The sequence below is a fragment of the Drosophila montana genome, unplaced genomic scaffold, assembly GCF_035044405.1.
Source record: "Drosophila montana isolate Dmon_TW-CO22-7 unplaced genomic scaffold, ASM3504440v1 contig_3513_1, whole genome shotgun sequence".
NCBI classification, from domain to species: domain Eukaryota; kingdom Metazoa; phylum Arthropoda; class Insecta; order Diptera; family Drosophilidae; genus Drosophila; species Drosophila montana.
The window spans coordinates 20,270-36,125 of NW_026998392.1; the positions used below are offsets into that span (position 1 = coordinate 20,270).

The following is a 15,856-nucleotide window of genomic DNA, read 5'->3' on the forward strand; positions in this document are numbered from 1 at the left end:
ATGAATGCATAGTTCACTATTTATCATAAACGTTTATTCTCCCTGGATAACAAAAAAGAAACCAATACTATCCTGGCCTAGACGGAGGTCTTTACCTTACTTCTCTGCGAGTGTGCGGATTTCGGCTCTCCTCTTAAGTGCATTTTAGCTAACCGTCTATAAATGTGAAAACACTTGATTTTGTGAACGGCATTTTGGTACTTTCATAAAAAGAGTTAATTTTATTTCTTTCGCTGTTGCCAGACTGTTTTTGTTTGAACTATTACACTGCGAAATTCTGCCTTAGACCATCTTGCGCAGCAATCTGTTGATCTTGTCCTCGCGGTTGCCGAAGTCACCACCGTTAACGTAGTGATTGGCCTTCTTGCGCCAGCCGCCGGTGGGCGTGTTCAGTTTGAATGGCCACAGGAAGTTGGAGGCATACTTGAAATTGGGTCCCACAGTGAAGATCTCATGAACCAGATCCTCAACGCACTGAATGTTATGTGCCTTACGCAGCTTGCGCTCGATAACAAAGTTATCGGTGATGGGCACACGCTGGCGACTGTGCTTAACAAAGCCGCGCTTGTAGATCAGCTCGCGCACCGATTTCAGATTGGGATAGCCCCAAGTAATGTAAGGCTCAGCAATGCGCAGCATATTGATGGTGGCCTTGTTCAGTTTAATGAACACGCCATTGTTAATCTGACGCAAGCGGAACAGCTGCAGCACTTTACGCACCTTTGGTGCAACCTTGTTGATACTGCAAAGCACATTTAACATTAACAATAACATCCAGAGTTGACTGATGACAATTTTCACTCACCCACGAATACGCACGACAAATGCCAATTTGGCCTCTGCGGGCACGTAAAATTGGTTGCGCTTCTTGGCCAAGCGGCGCAGCTTGATCTCACGCTGATCGGCCTTGATGTACTCGTTCTGGTACTTCTGGGCACGCACCAGATTCTCCTTCTTGCGCAGGGCAATGACAGCGGCACGCTTCAGGCGACGTTTCGTCTCAGAAACACGCTTGCTGATTTGTTTCTTGCTGAACTTAAGCTTGGATTCCGGCACAGCGGGCAGCTTTTTAGCTGCTGGTTTCTTAGCGGCCGGGGCTGGCATCTGTTTAAGGCACAAATTATCAACATTTTAGAACAGTTCTCGTTGCGAAAATTGAAAATGTAACACTAACCTTTTACTCGACACTATGCACGTTGGTAAAAGAAAGGGAAAGAAAGAGCGGAAGCTTGAAGTACGCCATGTTGCGAATGTCAATATATAGTCAGAGCAGCCCTGTGTGGCAGTGTTGTGGTGCGTCTTGTGAACAACACTGTTGTATTTCGATACAAGTTAATCAAGTATCGATAAATAAACAGCTGGGATTGGTAGTGCTCGCCCGCGCATTTCGCATTGTGTGCCTAGCCTTAATTTTCATTGGTATTATTGCGAATTTAATAGAATGCAGTGTCCCAGCAGTCCCGTCTACAATACAAGTGTCGAGCAGAAACGGCACGCACAAAATGTGGCTAAACAACAACGCTTGGGCATGCCGAAATTGCGTGAACTACTTCGGGAGGTAAGCCGCAAGCCAATAAATTAGCTACTTATTTGGAAACAAATGCAAATTGTTTATTTGTTTAACAGAAATGTCGCATACGCATTTTAAATGCACGCAAGGACAACGTCGATGGCAATCGGAAAATGCAATTGGTAACTAGTGACGATAAAGACACTCAATGATTAACTTAAATAATTGGTTTGCAGTCAGAGCTGGAAGACATTTTGCGTTTAGAGCTCAACGAGCTGGATCAGAATTTACAATTGGAGCAGCATGTCTATCAGGAGCTCCTCAGTGATGTCAACGAATGGTATGCCCTCCAGGAGCAGCACTTGGAAGCACTGTACACTGAGCCCGATGCTGAACCCAAAGACCTTTCATTAATCTGTCCTGTATGCTTGATAAAGTCGATGCAGCGCATCAAATCGCTGTACACATGCGAGTGTGGAGTACACTTTGAGCATAGCGCAGAAAAGCCACAATTGCAGGCACTGATTCAGCAGAAGGTCAACGAGCATGAGCTCAGCTGCACCCAGGCGCTGCGTTTCTTCATAGAAGCGGAATCTTCGAGCAGCCAATTGTTTGCGATGTGCGGCAGCTGCGATTATTGCTGCTCTGTTTAACAAATAAATTTCATTTTGCTGCTGGCTTTTTGTATTTTCGAGGTATGTTTAAGTTTCTAAATAAATTAAGAAAATTTTTAATTAAAAAACGTTATTTATGTATTTGTTAGCTTAGGATTCGTCGCATACAACCTCGATCTGGTTATCGCCTGCTTGAAAACCGCTGTGCAGCTCCTTTCCCTTCTGATAGGCCCAAGGCATATGCTGTGTTGTAAAGTATATGCCCAGCTGTCCCTGGTGATCAATAGCTATTATGCCAGCCGTTTCCTTAAAACGTGAGGTCATCTTTTGAAGCACTTGCTCGGCTGCCAGTTGTACTGTACAATTCTTGTGCTGCACCAGTGCCAATATGCGCGAGGCAACATTGTAACGCATAATGGTCTCACCATGTCCAGTGGCTGATATGGCGCCTATCTCATTATCTGCATAGGTGCCAGCACCCAGCAGTGGAGAGTCACCAATCCGGCCTGGTAGTTTTCCCATTGTGCCACCTGTTGATGTCGCTGCTGCCACATTACCGAAGGCATCAATTGCCACGGCACCAACGGTACCTGGAGGGATGGGGATCCTGCTGCTTCCCGATTTATTCCTGAGTGCTTTGTAATCGTATAAGGATTTTTGTGCCATTTCTGTAATCAGTGCCGCCTTGGGCAGTATATCGAATCCTTCGGTCCGGGCAAGATGCATAGCGCCATCGCCAGCCAAATAGCAATGCCGTGACTTTTCCATAACACACCTTGCCAGCGTTATAGGATGCTTTATATCACGGACCAAGGAGACGCAGCCGGCCTCCATTTTAGTGCCATCCAAAAAATTCGTTAATCATCTCAAGAACCTTTAAGTTTCTGTTAACTGCACAAGCAACTTGCTCAAAAGGTAAAGCCACTAGCCAAAGCATATGTATATGCAATCCATTGGAACGGACCATTTATACCCAATACCTGTAAAAGTACATATATGTACATATATCTTCCTCCAACGATATGTATGTATGCATTCATAACAATGAACTGCTAAAAGCATATTCTTGTATGCCTATTGTATATAGTACTAGCGGGTATAACCCGGCCTTGCCCGTGGCACGTATGTTATAAAATCAATGTTCTCAAAAAAATTTGAAATGATTTTGAAACTGATCGGACGGTAAACAAATAACTTTCATACAAACGTTTTCCGCCAATTTACCACTGTTGTGAGTGGAATTTCCCAAATCGCTGAAAGACGCATTCATTACATTCTTATGTAGAGCTTTGAAAATAGGTTTGAAGCAAATCGGACACAATTTAAAACTTCGCACAAAAAATCTTTGAGTCGCATTCCACCCGAAAAAGTTTGGATTCTGCGAAAAGTGTGAAACACGTCTCAAATGATTTTTCTTATAGATCTCTGCAAATGAATTTGAGCGCGAAACGTCACCCACCAAATCTTTGACCTCCATTTCAACCAAGGAGGAACGTATTTTTCGAAAAGTGTGAAACACCCCTCATATGAATTTGAACAAAGATCTTTGAAAATAAGTTTGAGGCCGATCGGATGGTAAACAAAAAAGTTACATACAAACGTTTTTCGCGATTTTTCCACACTTGCGGGTGGAATTTCCCGAAACCCCGTCTTAACGTGCACCTACATCACATAAGGTAACTACAGTGAAATTTTCAGCTTCCTAGCTTTTACGGTTTGGGCTGTGCGTTGATCACCAATCAGTCAGTCAGTCAGTCAGGCAGTCAGTCAGTCAGTCAGTCAGTCAGGACAAACAGTTTTATATATAGAGATAATCTTTTTTGAGTCGGGCATACCTGCTCGCTATATTCGTCACTCTTATCTATGTTAATGCCAACTGGTACAGGGTATGCATAAGAATAACAGAAATACGCGAGAGCTTTTGCACGATCTTGCACGTGCATGCTCGCATGCTCGCTCTCTCTCTCTCTGTTTTTAAAGCACGCACAGCTTCTCAACGAGTGTTCTTTAACATGTGTTTACCGTTTCTTTCAGTACGTTGCGTTCCACGGCTGCAGACGGTTGGGCAGCTAATAACGGGAAAGTTTTCGGCATTCTTCGAATCAGTAGAAACGTGCGCATATTTCTTTTAATGTCTCTGCTATTTTGTTTATATTCAAAATAATTACGATAAAATCCCATAATCAAAAGTAAAACGTACTCGCGGCATGCGTTTAATGTATGTGTACATATGTATGTATGTATGTACATACTTTATTCAGTCGACTTACAAATGTAGATACATATATTGTGTGTATCTGAAATCCGAAATTTCGTTTGGAAAATAGAAGTACAATAGCATCTATGAATAAGTTAATGTGTATAATTGTAATTGCGAAATAATTTGTTTACATTTTCAATTTTCTGTGCGGTTTCTAAATATTGAATTTTTGGTGCGCAAAAATTAGCTGAGTGTACACGCAACACTCAGATCAACTCTATATACGATGTGGATTTAAAAAGATGTCGAAAACATATTAAAAAAAAAAATTTGCATAATCAAATACTTGAACTTGTATTATAGTGTTGAAGTGCTAAATTAATGTATTCAAAAGAGCTAAAATAGCTTTAAGGTGTGGTGATCTCCAAGAATTACACGAAAATGGGACAATTCTTCAATCTTATACGCTGTGATCAGTTGAGCGGTCATTCGCGTGATACGTATGATAATTTGCAAACCGATATTTGTGGGATAGATCGTGCCAAATACATTTCGACATGTTTCGCCATATTAGTGCTATTCGTTGGATCCATTTATGTGTGGAGAAAATATGAAGGGTAAGTCTGATATACTGTAAACTTTTTACTTATTCGACTAAGTAAACTCTTAAAACTAAATACATGTACATATTTATATACAGAGAGTTTTCTGTTATTTCGGAATAGAATATATGTACATATGTACTTTTAAAATCTAAATACAATGCCAGCCGCATATACGAATGTACATATTTATATTTATAATATATAATGAGCAAACAATTTATATCTCATTGATGAAAAATCTGCCCTACATACATGAGTTTATAAATGATATTGCTTGCCGTATGTTCTCTTTCAATATTTTATTTTTATAGTATTTAACTCGAGCCCATATAAAATGAAAGCTATTTTAAAAGCATATTGGAATATTAATTGGAAAAATTCGTGACTAATTTATTGAACGCTTTAGGGTAATGATATATTCATGCGTATATCTCGACATTATAAGCAATGTTCACAAATTTTCGAAATTTCTCGACAGCTTTCGAACCAAGCAGCCCTTGAAAATTGAAATCAACTTTCATGTGCTATCTACCCAGATATGTTTATTCGTATTATAGATCTCCAGTTGAAAACAATCTTTTGTGTTCCTTTTACACAAATTTTGTATTTTTTTAAACTTTTTTTTTAGTTTTTTAAGTGAAATTTTGTAAAAAATGCCGCCCCCCATTTTTCCAAAAGTTATGCCTATTTTGTTGCGAACTCTTCTACCCACGGTGGGTCGCAATCTGGTGCAAAGTCGATCAAAATCCGTTATACTGCAGCAGATGTCCAAAGGATGTTCGCTGGGACGGACGCTTTGGAAGCGCTGACCAGGATTCTGTTCCTGTTGCGTCCGGCGATTCCAAAGAACAATCTGTGGTACGCTGGATGATTTAAGGGACTGCCCGATTCGTGATGTCTATTGTTGTCTACATACCCTAAATTTTTTGAGCGTTTTTTAAATGTATTTCCATGTAAATTAAACACGTTTAAACCATCGTATGCCTAAAGGGATATTTCTGCTTTAATTAGTGACCTTCCTTTACACTTTTGTGTTAGCGATCAAATACTTTTGAATAATCTATGCCAAATTGGGCGAACGGGTAGAAAACACTTGGCTGAGCAATGCCGGGTGATGCCGGCTCTTGATTGTGCTGGGTCTTGGGAGTTCCGAAACTCCCATTTATATAGCCTTAACAAGATCCACAATTGCAGATGGCTGGGTATTCACATAGACCTGATGATTCCTGGTCCCTTTCACAAAATTTGCATGGGTTGACCTAATGCAGGCTGTTTTTTAAATAACATTATCGTTTTTTCGGGTATTCGAAACCTGATGCTAGCTGATTCTAATAGGAGAACATATTTGTTTGTGGCTGGCATAATATATGACGGATACAATAACTATTTTGCAAGAACAGTCGAATTAAGCTTGAGAAAGACTTTGTTCTTTTTTGAAGATTGGCTTAATTGTTCGTACTTATTTTTATTTGTTAGTCAGATAAATTGAACTTGCAACGAGGGAGCCCTTGAAATTTCAATTCGAGCTACATGTATTTCGAAATACGAATGAGTTTAGTTTTCATATAGGCTCTAATGTGCACACATGTTCACATTTCAGCTTCAAAAATTTATTTGTTTGTGCAGTGTGTTGAAAGAATTTGTTTCTAAAATGCTAGGTGTAGTTCTTAAAGTAATTGTGCCCGTCCTGATGCGCTCCATGATACCTTCCGTGGGACGTAATCTCGTCCAATGCGGATCCAAAACATGTTTGTCGGGGCCATTGCGCAAGGGCTTACATATGCGTCGGGGTCTAGAAGTGGTGCGATTACAGAAGGGAGCTCGCTGATTTTAGGTAAGATGGAGTTACTTGGCTTTACATATAAGTACCTAAATTTGACGATGCGTTTTTGTGTCCACAGGTTTCTGTTTGCCGTATATCTCGAACTGTCACTCGTATATGTCATTTTAGTGTTTGGAACATTTTCAAATACAAAAAATTAAAATTTTTGATCAGATTTGAGGGAGAATCTAGCTGCCCTCTTGGCATAAGATATGATTAAAAGCATGTGCATATTCTAGCCACATAAACAAATTGGAAACTTTTATTTAAATTTAGCGCATGCGTTTATAAACAATATGCAAAGGCAGCTACCCGACGCAGTCTTTGTATATAAATACAGGAGAAGGGGGGCTGGCGGACGTATTACTCATGTGGCGCTAGGCCAGCTGTTGAAATAAATGTGGCGGGCCCGAAAAACAAAATCAAAATTTTACTATACATATTATTTTCCCTGTATTGTGTGTGATGGATGCGACTTTCTCAGTAAACCATTTAAATTTTATTTGTAAAATCCCATCCGTGCGCTGTTCGCAGTTTAGTTTGGAATTGGCTTTTATACGTCCCCAGGCACTTGCCTAATGACCGAGTGACTGCAGCACAGATGCAGATACGTAGATACATAAAAGTAAATACATATAAAAAGATACATTTCCATTTAGCGCCGACGACGACGACGACGTCGACGACACAAAACATGAAATCTAAATCTAGTTGCAAAATCATTTGAATTATTTACTGACAGCCGTGACATAAGTCAAACGAAAGAGTCCAACAAATTCATAAATACTGTAGACCCAGTTAAGAAAAAATAGATAAGGTCGGCTAAAAGATACTCTTGCAAGAAGCTATTGAATTATTATTTTTGGTTATTGAAAGATTGTTTCTTAAATGTATTACTTTGCTTGCAAAGCCCTTGATGTGGGGTAGTATGAATTTATTTATTATATTTGATTAAGTTGGGGTAAGGTTCAGTTCTGGTTGCAATATATTAACTTGGGTTAGGCTTATTTTATTTGAGTATAATTATATTGCGAGAGGGTAGGTAGGCAGCAAGCTCTAATGTTTGGCCAAATCTCTGTTGAAATACCATGGTTAAGCTTCCTTTCAGATCTGTTAAGTGATCTGTTAATTATACCCGTCGAGCGTATTAAATAGTCGCATATATTTTTTGTTTGTGGATCAATGAACGATGGCGTTTGCCACTGTGCGACCGACTGTGGCCGTGTGGCTGCACTGCGTCGTCATCGTTGTGCTCTTCTGGATGTGCATGTATCTTTATATTGTTTTGTATGTATACATTTGCCCGGCTCAATTAATAAAAGTTTACTCCAGTTTGCATACAAACAAGCATGTAATCAAGAGGAGCGCACAAGTATTCATAGGAATTTCGTTGGAACTGTTTCGGGTTGCCTTAGGTTGTTTTGGTTATTCGGTCTTGTCATCCGCGGGCTGGACAACAACATTGAACAGCGCGCAAATGAAGTGCGCGGCTGCTGCATTGCAGTGGAGCATTGGCTCGCCGGATCATTGGTCATTGGTCATTCAATATGCGCATATATCTTCATCATCTGTTTGGCTGGCCTGGCCTGGCCTGGCCGAGCAGCTGCAAACGAGGCGACAACAAGCAGCCAGCAAAACATAAAACAGTTGTCCGCATTGTCATTTCAATATTTGTTGTCATATTTATCTGCGGTCAATTCAATGCACTTAATTGAAGTAAGCCCATAGACAAGCGCCTAGGAATGTGGAAAATTATTTATGCTATTAAGAGCTGGCAGGCTCTTGCACTCCATGCTACTCATTTTTACTGGTTCAATATAAGTAATTAATTTGTATATTATTTATAACTTAAAATCAAATTTTCGGACTTAAAATTTGGAAAGTGGCACCAGGACTTGTTAATAGTTTTAATAATAATACTTATGTAAGACAGGCAAAACTTTAAAATTTCCAGAGCACGGAAAGATAAAGTTTATTTAGCCAATGGAAAGTTTATTTGACAAAATTGTTTTTACATGGGCTTACATTTTTCTTATTTTTAAATATTTTTTATTTTAGTTTCTTTGTTTAAATGCTTTTGAATGCAATTTTTATAAGACTTCTAAGTTCTATTCCAGTTAATAGAAGTTAATTATTTAAACAACATAATTTGTAATATATTCATCAAACATCTACAAGTCGAAATAAGAGTGCCTAGTTGGGATTGCACGACTAGGAGATACCCTGAACTCTGACAGCAGCTCTGAGCTGCTGCTATAAGCATTCGAACTTCCTTCCATACAAATTTTTATAAATGTAAACAGATCGATTTTCATCATATTTTTAGGGCATAAATATAGTATCCGAAAAATTAAAAATTTGTAAATCGTTCAATATATAATAAGCCCAAATGTGGAATTAACTTGTTCTTATATTCAAAGCTGTCTGATGTCAAGATGTAAAATATTCTTTCCAATTGTGATGTTTAACTCTTTTGTGATTGTAACTGCCCAAAAGTGCTTAGAAATATCTTTGATCTCTTGTATTGGATCCAACATGATTTTCTCTTTGCTATCGTTAAATATTCACAAACAATAAGTTCGTCTTTCTATGCAACTAGTTGTAACCGGCCATAATAGTTGCTTATACGAACTAAGGCTAGTTTCACCAGTTTGGCAAATCAGAGACTAATAAATATATGTAGAAATAAGATACAAATGTCTGCGATGAGCTAAGATGCAACTTAGTCTAAAAATATACCACAATTTGAGCTGAGTTACATGTACAATATTGATTTATTTGAATTGATAGCACACAACCTCACACTTGAGAAATATTCAAAACAATCTAAGAGCCACTTGAAATCATTTAAAATATCATTGATATCCGGAACTAATAGAACTTAATGCATTATTGTAAGTACTGTAGAATAACTCACTCACCAAAAGTAAGGATGCGCATCAATAAAAAGTTTGAATCAAATGGATTAACAACAACAACAACAAAAACAATGAATTGCACTCGTTCGGCACACTCGTGAGTGCATTCATTGTGCCCAGCTCATTCATAAAAAATCAGCTCCCGATGGCCATAATACATCCGGCACTTGAGAAATAGCGCCCCGTGCCAAGACGAGACCTGTAGCAGCCGTAGCTGCAACAACAACTGCAACTGCAACAACTGCTGCAACTGCAACAACTGCTGCAACTACTGCAACTGCAACTACAACTACACTACAGTGCAATTTTCTGGTATTTTTGGATCATTTGGTAAACAAATCAGTTGCTCCAATTTGAGTGTGGGGAGGCGTATATTTTATTGTATGTGTTTCAGCGTTCGAGTGTGGACTCGAGTGTATTTTAAGTTTTATTAGATTTCTTAATTTGCCACTGTTGCATTACGTAAAACGACCAGAAGCAGACAATTCACAGGGGGGGGGTGGACTTTTTTGGGGGGGGTGGGCAGCCGGTGTGTCATGCAACATTCTTTCACACATCGAGTGAAAAAGTTGTTGTACAATGTTCTCCAGCAAATCAGGCAACAAGAAATGGCATTTCAACTGAGTGCGCAATTGTGTTTTGATATTGTTCTCACTTGTTTTTCGTTTTCTCAACTATGAAGCGCTTCAATATGCTTTTAAAGGTCTCGTTCAGGTGTCTGGCGATCAGTGTACCTAATGATTCGATTCAAAAAAGTAGCTGGGTCTAATTTTAAAAATATCTAAAAATTGCTGAATTTAAAGAGCAAGGTGCTCCATAGGAAAAAGTGCCCAATGCTGGAAGAAAATGGGGCAAAAAGCTGTTTCCTTAAGCGGAGTTTTCTTTAAAGGCAGTCGATATGCATAGGGATTTGGCTAAGGATTAGTCGCTTTTTTTTTTAATATTTTTTTTTTTTGGTTTATCAAAGAGTTTTCTTGTGGCACTTTTTTCAATATGGATACGTTAGGCTAATGTTGACAAAAACGTAAGTTATCGTTATCGTTAATCGATTGACAGCGCTAACAGTATTTAAGTTTGAGATGCTACATAACAAAAAAAGTATTCAATGGTCAATATGAGCTATAATACATACACTAAGAAAAGTCATTGTTTGAACTAAATTTTTTTTTTAGAAAAGCTAAAAAAGCATAGTCGGTTTAAAAAAAATCCAATTTGGAGTCATTTGTCTCGTCAACGACTTGGACAATAGCCAAATTTAGCTCTAAAGTAGCTGAATTATAACGATATTTCAGTTACCAGTTAAACGAAATATTTGGCAACGCCTTTCAATTGAACTATAGTAGCTAAAAGGAGGTTCTATGGAGTATTCTCTTAAAAATTTGTTGGGTCTTTTTATGGCATTCAACAATCCTGCATGAATTCAATTTCGCGTCATCTTGATTTTTGGTCTTGATAATCGGACGGTTGCTTCAATTCTGGACAGTATATAACTAATATACATAATCGCCTAAGGCGTTTAAATTGTAGTATTATCCATCAAATTAAATAAATAAATACGAAAAATAATAGTTATCTTCGACCGATGGCAGCCATATCTTATTGCGGTCCGATTGCAGCCAATGTGCTAAAAACCTCAAACTAACTTATCTTAAAACAAGACAGTCAGATTGACGAACAGATGGACTATATCGACTTGACTTGGTTGATGCTGCTCAAGAATATATTATATAGAATATAGTACATATATACTATATTCTTACCATATATATTTTGAATAAAAGATAGACTCCAGTCCGCTTAAATTTGCCAGCATGTGTATTTTACAATAGAAAACGGAAGCTAAAATAATTGAACTTTCATCATTTATCATTTATCACATTTGGAAGCGAAAGAACAAAAAATTGTAAAAATCATATAGATATACACACGAATACGTTCACAGCCAACACATACAAATTATGGAGCTGTTCGAATTTTTCAATCAACGACTATTAATTTGCAATACTACAACAAGTGCAAAAAGCAAACTGCCTATCAATAAAAAATGCTGCACCTGAACTAAAAATGAACATTGTGATAGGAAATTTGTAAACAATTTCAAATAGCTTTGAATTTTTTTTTTATTTTCTTTTGGTGGGCTGCATTTAAATGCACATTGTTGTTTACGACAAAAAAAGACAAGTAGCGAAAAGCCAAAAAAATGCGCACAATGTGCATTTTATCCAAAAAATTGAAATCAATTATTTATGCACTTTTAGATCGGTCAAAAATGTAATTAATATGTAAGCGTGGCTCGTCGGGCGACTCTGGACTGTCGTCTGTCTTTTGTCCGCTGTCAAGGCAGGCATTTTTCATTAAATTTATAGACAGTCTGAGTGAGCGCAATAAATAAAATAGCCAGCCCCCGCTGCCAAAAATAAAACACCCAAAAATTTGGCGGCACGCTAAAAAATTAAAATCAAGCCACAATTGCTTGGGCACCTTTTCCCCTACCCAAAAATACTTGCCAAGCCCAAACTTTTATATGGTATACTCCTGTGCACTGGGCCGGGCGGCACTGCGCCAAATAGTATGCAACAGTATTCGCAATAAATAATATTTCAACGGCATTGCGGACGCAGGTTAACTGTGTGCCCCTCTGCCGCTCCACCCTGCACCTTGTTCCCGATGCGAGGTAGCTCTCCTTTTCGGGTTCCATGTGCAAACGTGTAAATGTTCACGTTGTGCAGCCAAAAAGTATGCCACATTTTTGCACATCATTAAATATATTTTGTGTGAAAACCTACCGAAGAGGAAGCACATTTTTAGAATTTTATATCATTGACTTGGCAATAGATATAAAATGGCCCAAAGACAATTTCTTCTATAGACATATCGTTCTATATCGGGCGAGCGTAAATAAAGGCTTGCTTCCTGTTTTAAGTCAAAATTTGTTTAAAATAATAGCTTTGACTTTTAATTGTATTTATTCGCAGATTCTTAAAATCAAATTTTAATTACAAGAAACAATGACTATGTTCGGTATGGTGAAGATTTAATACTATTGTACACATAGGACTTAGAAGTGTCTTTACACAAGAGTTTTATTTCCCTCGGTTTGCCCGGGTTATATGGAGTTATATGATATAGTTGTCAGATATCATACTGGCTTGCAGATATGTTAGTTTCGTATTAAATCCAATTTTTCGACCGATTCTTTCGAAAATCGGCGAAGCTGGTAAATGTTAAGTTTGGTTAAGATAGTATAAAACAAGTAAGAGGTTCTAGTCGGGGGCTCCCGACTAGGGGATACCCTGCACCCTCTTCTTCCAATAGGCGATCGGTGTAAAATTAAAGATACTTGATATATATATACTATTCTAGAAGCGACATGTGAAATTTGGTAACTAGCTTATATTATTTGCCGAAATTGCTTAAAAAAAAACAGGATTTCGAAATCGATTCTTATCTATTACTCGGAAACTCGATCTGCGCGGGGACTAGGAGGACCTACATCTAAAATTTCAAGTCTAGCTCTTGTAGGTTCTGAGATTCTTGCATTCATACATACGGATAGACGGACAGACGGACGTACATGGCTAGATCGACTCGGCTGTTGATGCTGATCAAGAATATATATACTTTATGGGGTCGGAGATGCTTCCTTCTGCCTGTTGTAATTTTTGACCGATTACTAATATTGGTTACTGCAAAGGTAGCCTTAAATCTGAGAAACTATTTGGGATTAGACAAGCATACCCCATTCAAAAGCATCAAAAGGATAAATTAGACTTTCAATTTGCACACCGTGTGCACAATACGAATCTGAAAAGGCGAATGAGCACACGTCCTTATGTTGGTGTCGCACAGTTTTTGGGCAAAACCACAGACTCAGACTCCACTTAATGGCTATTAAAAGTTTGTTGGCTAATTTTAAATCAAAACCATGGCAATGCAATCAAAACTGCGCCACTCAAGTGGGCGCCATACATCACACTTAAGATTATGGCCAGGCGGGCAAAGGACAACAACAAGCAGACTTGGAGGCGTGCAAGCGGAAACTGAACTTGAGGCTGGCGCTGTACAAAGAGAAGCATCATAAACACTTGAATATAATTGTGGCAATTACAAAGAACGCTTGAACAGGCACACACAGACTGCTACTGCTGCTGTGGTCCTTAAGCCAGATGGCCGTCGTGTGTTGGTCTCGCACTCCACTTAATTAAACCAAAAATTGTTGATATTGTGCTATTTATGCGCTGAGCTTTGCTCATTGCCTGCCCACCAGTGGCAACTGCGTATTCTATTTACCGATCCCAGCTTTCCACCTATTCCATCTATTCCACCATTCCAATTTAACGTTTCCGCTTTCGTTGCAGGTGCCATAAAACTTTGCTAGCATTTCACAATTTGCGCGCAGCTGTTTCTCTGCTTCTGCTGGCCATTAATAGTCTGGAGCTGGCCAGGTGTCTACTGCCCCAGCGCAATGCCGAGCAGCTGTACCAGCTTTTTGACTCGACGCCCAAGGAGCTGAATGTTCTGATTATTATCGGCGCGGGCGCCGTGTGGAACGCCCTGGCCGCCATCCTGTTGACAATTATGCTAATGTGCTATCATCGTGTGCTGGAGCGCAAAAAAATGACAGGTGCGTGCGGTTGTGTCTGTGTATGCGACCGATAATTTGATGCCAGATAAATTAATCAAATGTCGCCTCATTTCTCAGTCTTCTTGTACGGCAGCATTGCCATGGAAATGTTGATTTTCCTTCTGCGCATCGACGAACTGGCCGAGGTAGCCTTCAATGAGGAGATCTTTGAGCTGGAGACATGCCTGCTCAGCGTGACGGTGCTCTGCCTATTTACATTGGCTGCTCTCGATGGATATACCATATATAAAGAGGTGAGTGCTAGCAATATGCCACATGCATTGAAAAATGTCTAGTCTTTGACAACCAGAATCCGAATATTTTAAGAAAGTACTAAAATGCTTTAAAATGTGTTTTTATATGCTTGAAAATATTTTGGCGATATCAATATTCGATATAATATTGATTCGCTTTTATTTGGAGACTGGAGTTTATATGAGATAAAACCCGAGGCTAATAAATTATTTCCATATAAATTTCTAATCTAATCTGAAGCTCGAATTTTGATGAGTTTGATCATGATATTTTCAAAACGGACAGACAGATAGACACGCCCATGCCGATTTGTCTGTTTAAAAACATATTATTTATGGGACTTAATATGTCTCGTTGAATATAAAATTTTGCGAAAAGATTACAAGCCCCTTTGCAGAAATATAAGAATTTTTCGAAAATATTTAAATTAAAGCAAGGTACGACTAGCTTGAAAATATCACTTTAGCGTGCTTAAAGAATTCCGCCAGTAATATTTCCAAGTGTGTCGCCTGAAGTAATTGAGTTGGAGTTAAGATCTTAATAGTGCCTGAATTTTCCCACAGTTAACGTTAACAATTGTGCCAAGTTATATAAGTAATATATGCATATTACTGCAGCAAACGTTTGACAGACTTTCGAGGGAAATTTAATAGAATTAGGAATGTTTCACATTTTCTCAGCTATTTCTCCTCAAAAAAGGACTACGATTTCGTAACTGAAGCTCTACTAGTATGATAAAGGACATCTCTTAGTAAAATGTTAAGAAAATGGGCACTAATACTATATTTAAGTCACATGGAGTGGGTTTTTTTTAGTGGGTTATTTATCGTAACATTTTACTGATGGCTGAGTTAATACCACTTTATCGAATTAACATGCACACATATAATATGACCGAAAAATAGCTAAATATTTAAACAGGAGATGCAAGAAACGTGCCGAGGAAACCTTCAGTCGTTGTGTCTCCTCATGCTTGACATTATTTCCGCTTGAGACCGGAAATCCAAAGTTGCCACACAGGACGAAGACACAGAGACACAGTACATGCCACACAAGTGCACAGATATCCAGTAATAACAAACCAAGAAGAACAGCAACAACAACATCGTCAACAACAAGAACAACAACAAACACTAAAAGAGGCGCAGAGCAATAAGCGCAGCAAAGTAGCAAAGCAAATAAAAACATTAAAGTTACATTGGGCGATTCTGCTGCTTACCTTTCTGGCAATGCAAAGGAACTGGGCTTAGAGAGGGGGGCAGACAGCAAGTACTTTATATAAAACTTGCAGTTTACGGTTGTTTATAC

General features: G+C 38.6%; 4 protein-coding genes and 1 long non-coding RNA gene across 6 annotated transcripts in view; 3 read left to right on the forward strand and 2 right to left on the reverse strand.

Annotated features, from left to right (window-relative positions):
• Nucleotides 1–178: 178 nt before the first annotated feature.
• On the reverse strand, nucleotides 179–1,298 carry RpL7 (ribosomal protein L7). The gene is made up of 3 exons (XM_064692010.1): nucleotides 1,175–1,298; nucleotides 806–1,104; nucleotides 179–742 (listed from the first exon to the last, which is right to left on the reverse strand). Exons 2-3 carry the CDS (start codon nucleotides 1,102–1,104, stop codon nucleotides 283–285), a joined length of 759 nt encoding a protein of 252 aa, XP_064548080.1. The 5' UTR covers nucleotides 1,175–1,298; the 3' UTR covers nucleotides 179–282.
• A 62-nt stretch (nucleotides 1,299–1,360) lies between these two features.
• On the forward strand, nucleotides 1,361–2,252 carry Ripalpha (RPA-interacting protein alpha). Its single transcript, XM_064692012.1, has 3 exons — nucleotides 1,361–1,558; nucleotides 1,627–1,692; nucleotides 1,747–2,252. The coding sequence occupies exons 1-3, from the start codon at nucleotides 1,442–1,444 to the stop codon at nucleotides 2,161–2,163; spliced, it is 600 nt and encodes a 199-aa protein (XP_064548082.1). The 5' UTR covers nucleotides 1,361–1,441; the 3' UTR covers nucleotides 2,164–2,252.
• LOC135435109 (probable isoaspartyl peptidase/L-asparaginase GA20639) lies at nucleotides 2,211–2,966 on the reverse strand. The gene has a single exon (XM_064692011.1). It carries the CDS (start codon nucleotides 2,956–2,958, stop codon nucleotides 2,275–2,277), a length of 684 nt encoding a protein of 227 aa, XP_064548081.1. The 5' UTR covers nucleotides 2,959–2,966; the 3' UTR covers nucleotides 2,211–2,274.
• Nucleotides 2,967–4,677: 1,711 nt separating this feature from the next.
• Sur (Sulfonylurea receptor) overlaps nucleotides 4,678–15,856 on the forward strand; it is a 54,855-nt gene continuing 43,676 nt past the window's right edge. For both annotated transcript variants that reach the window (XR_010437333.1, XM_064692007.1), the window contains exons 1-3: nucleotides 4,678–4,941; nucleotides 14,028–14,293; nucleotides 14,372–14,547. Coding sequence is in view for 1 of the 2 variants with exons in the window: in XM_064692007.1 (XP_064548077.1) it covers nucleotides 4,766–4,941; nucleotides 14,028–14,293; nucleotides 14,372–14,547 (618 nt within the window). In the remaining variant the exon portion in view is untranslated. The remainder of the gene's footprint in view (nucleotides 4,942–14,027; nucleotides 14,294–14,371; nucleotides 14,548–15,856) is intronic.
• LOC135435105 (uncharacterized) lies at nucleotides 6,422–7,003 on the forward strand. Its single transcript, XR_010437334.1, has 2 exons — nucleotides 6,422–6,763; nucleotides 6,831–7,003. It is a non-coding gene; the product is annotated as an uncharacterized LOC135435105 (long non-coding RNA).

What these genes read in the sequence shown, in the direction of transcription:
- RpL7 (XM_064692010.1), bottom strand. Translation starts at nt 1,104, where the DNA reads ATGCCAGCCCCGGCCGCTAAGAAACCAGCAGCTAAAAAGCTGCCCGCT. An exon ending in TTTGTCGTGCGTATTCGTGG is followed by an intron (nt 743 to 805) that starts GTGAGTGAAAAT and finishes TGTGCTTTGCAG; the next exon opens with TATCAACAAGGTTGCACCAA.
- Ripalpha (XM_064692012.1), top strand. Translation starts at nt 1,442, where the DNA reads ATGCAGTGTCCCAGCAGTCCCGTCTACAATACAAGTGTCGAGCAGAAA. An exon ending in TGCGTGAACTACTTCGGGAG is followed by an intron (nt 1,559 to 1,626) that starts GTAAGCCGCAAG and finishes TTTGTTTAACAG; the next exon opens with AAATGTCGCATACGCATTTT. An exon ending in GCAATCGGAAAATGCAATTG is followed by an intron (nt 1,693 to 1,746) that starts GTAACTAGTGAC and finishes ATTGGTTTGCAG; the next exon opens with TCAGAGCTGGAAGACATTTT.
- LOC135435109 (XM_064692011.1), bottom strand. Translation starts at nt 2,958, where the DNA reads ATGGAGGCCGGCTGCGTCTCCTTGGTCCGTGATATAAAGCATCCTATA.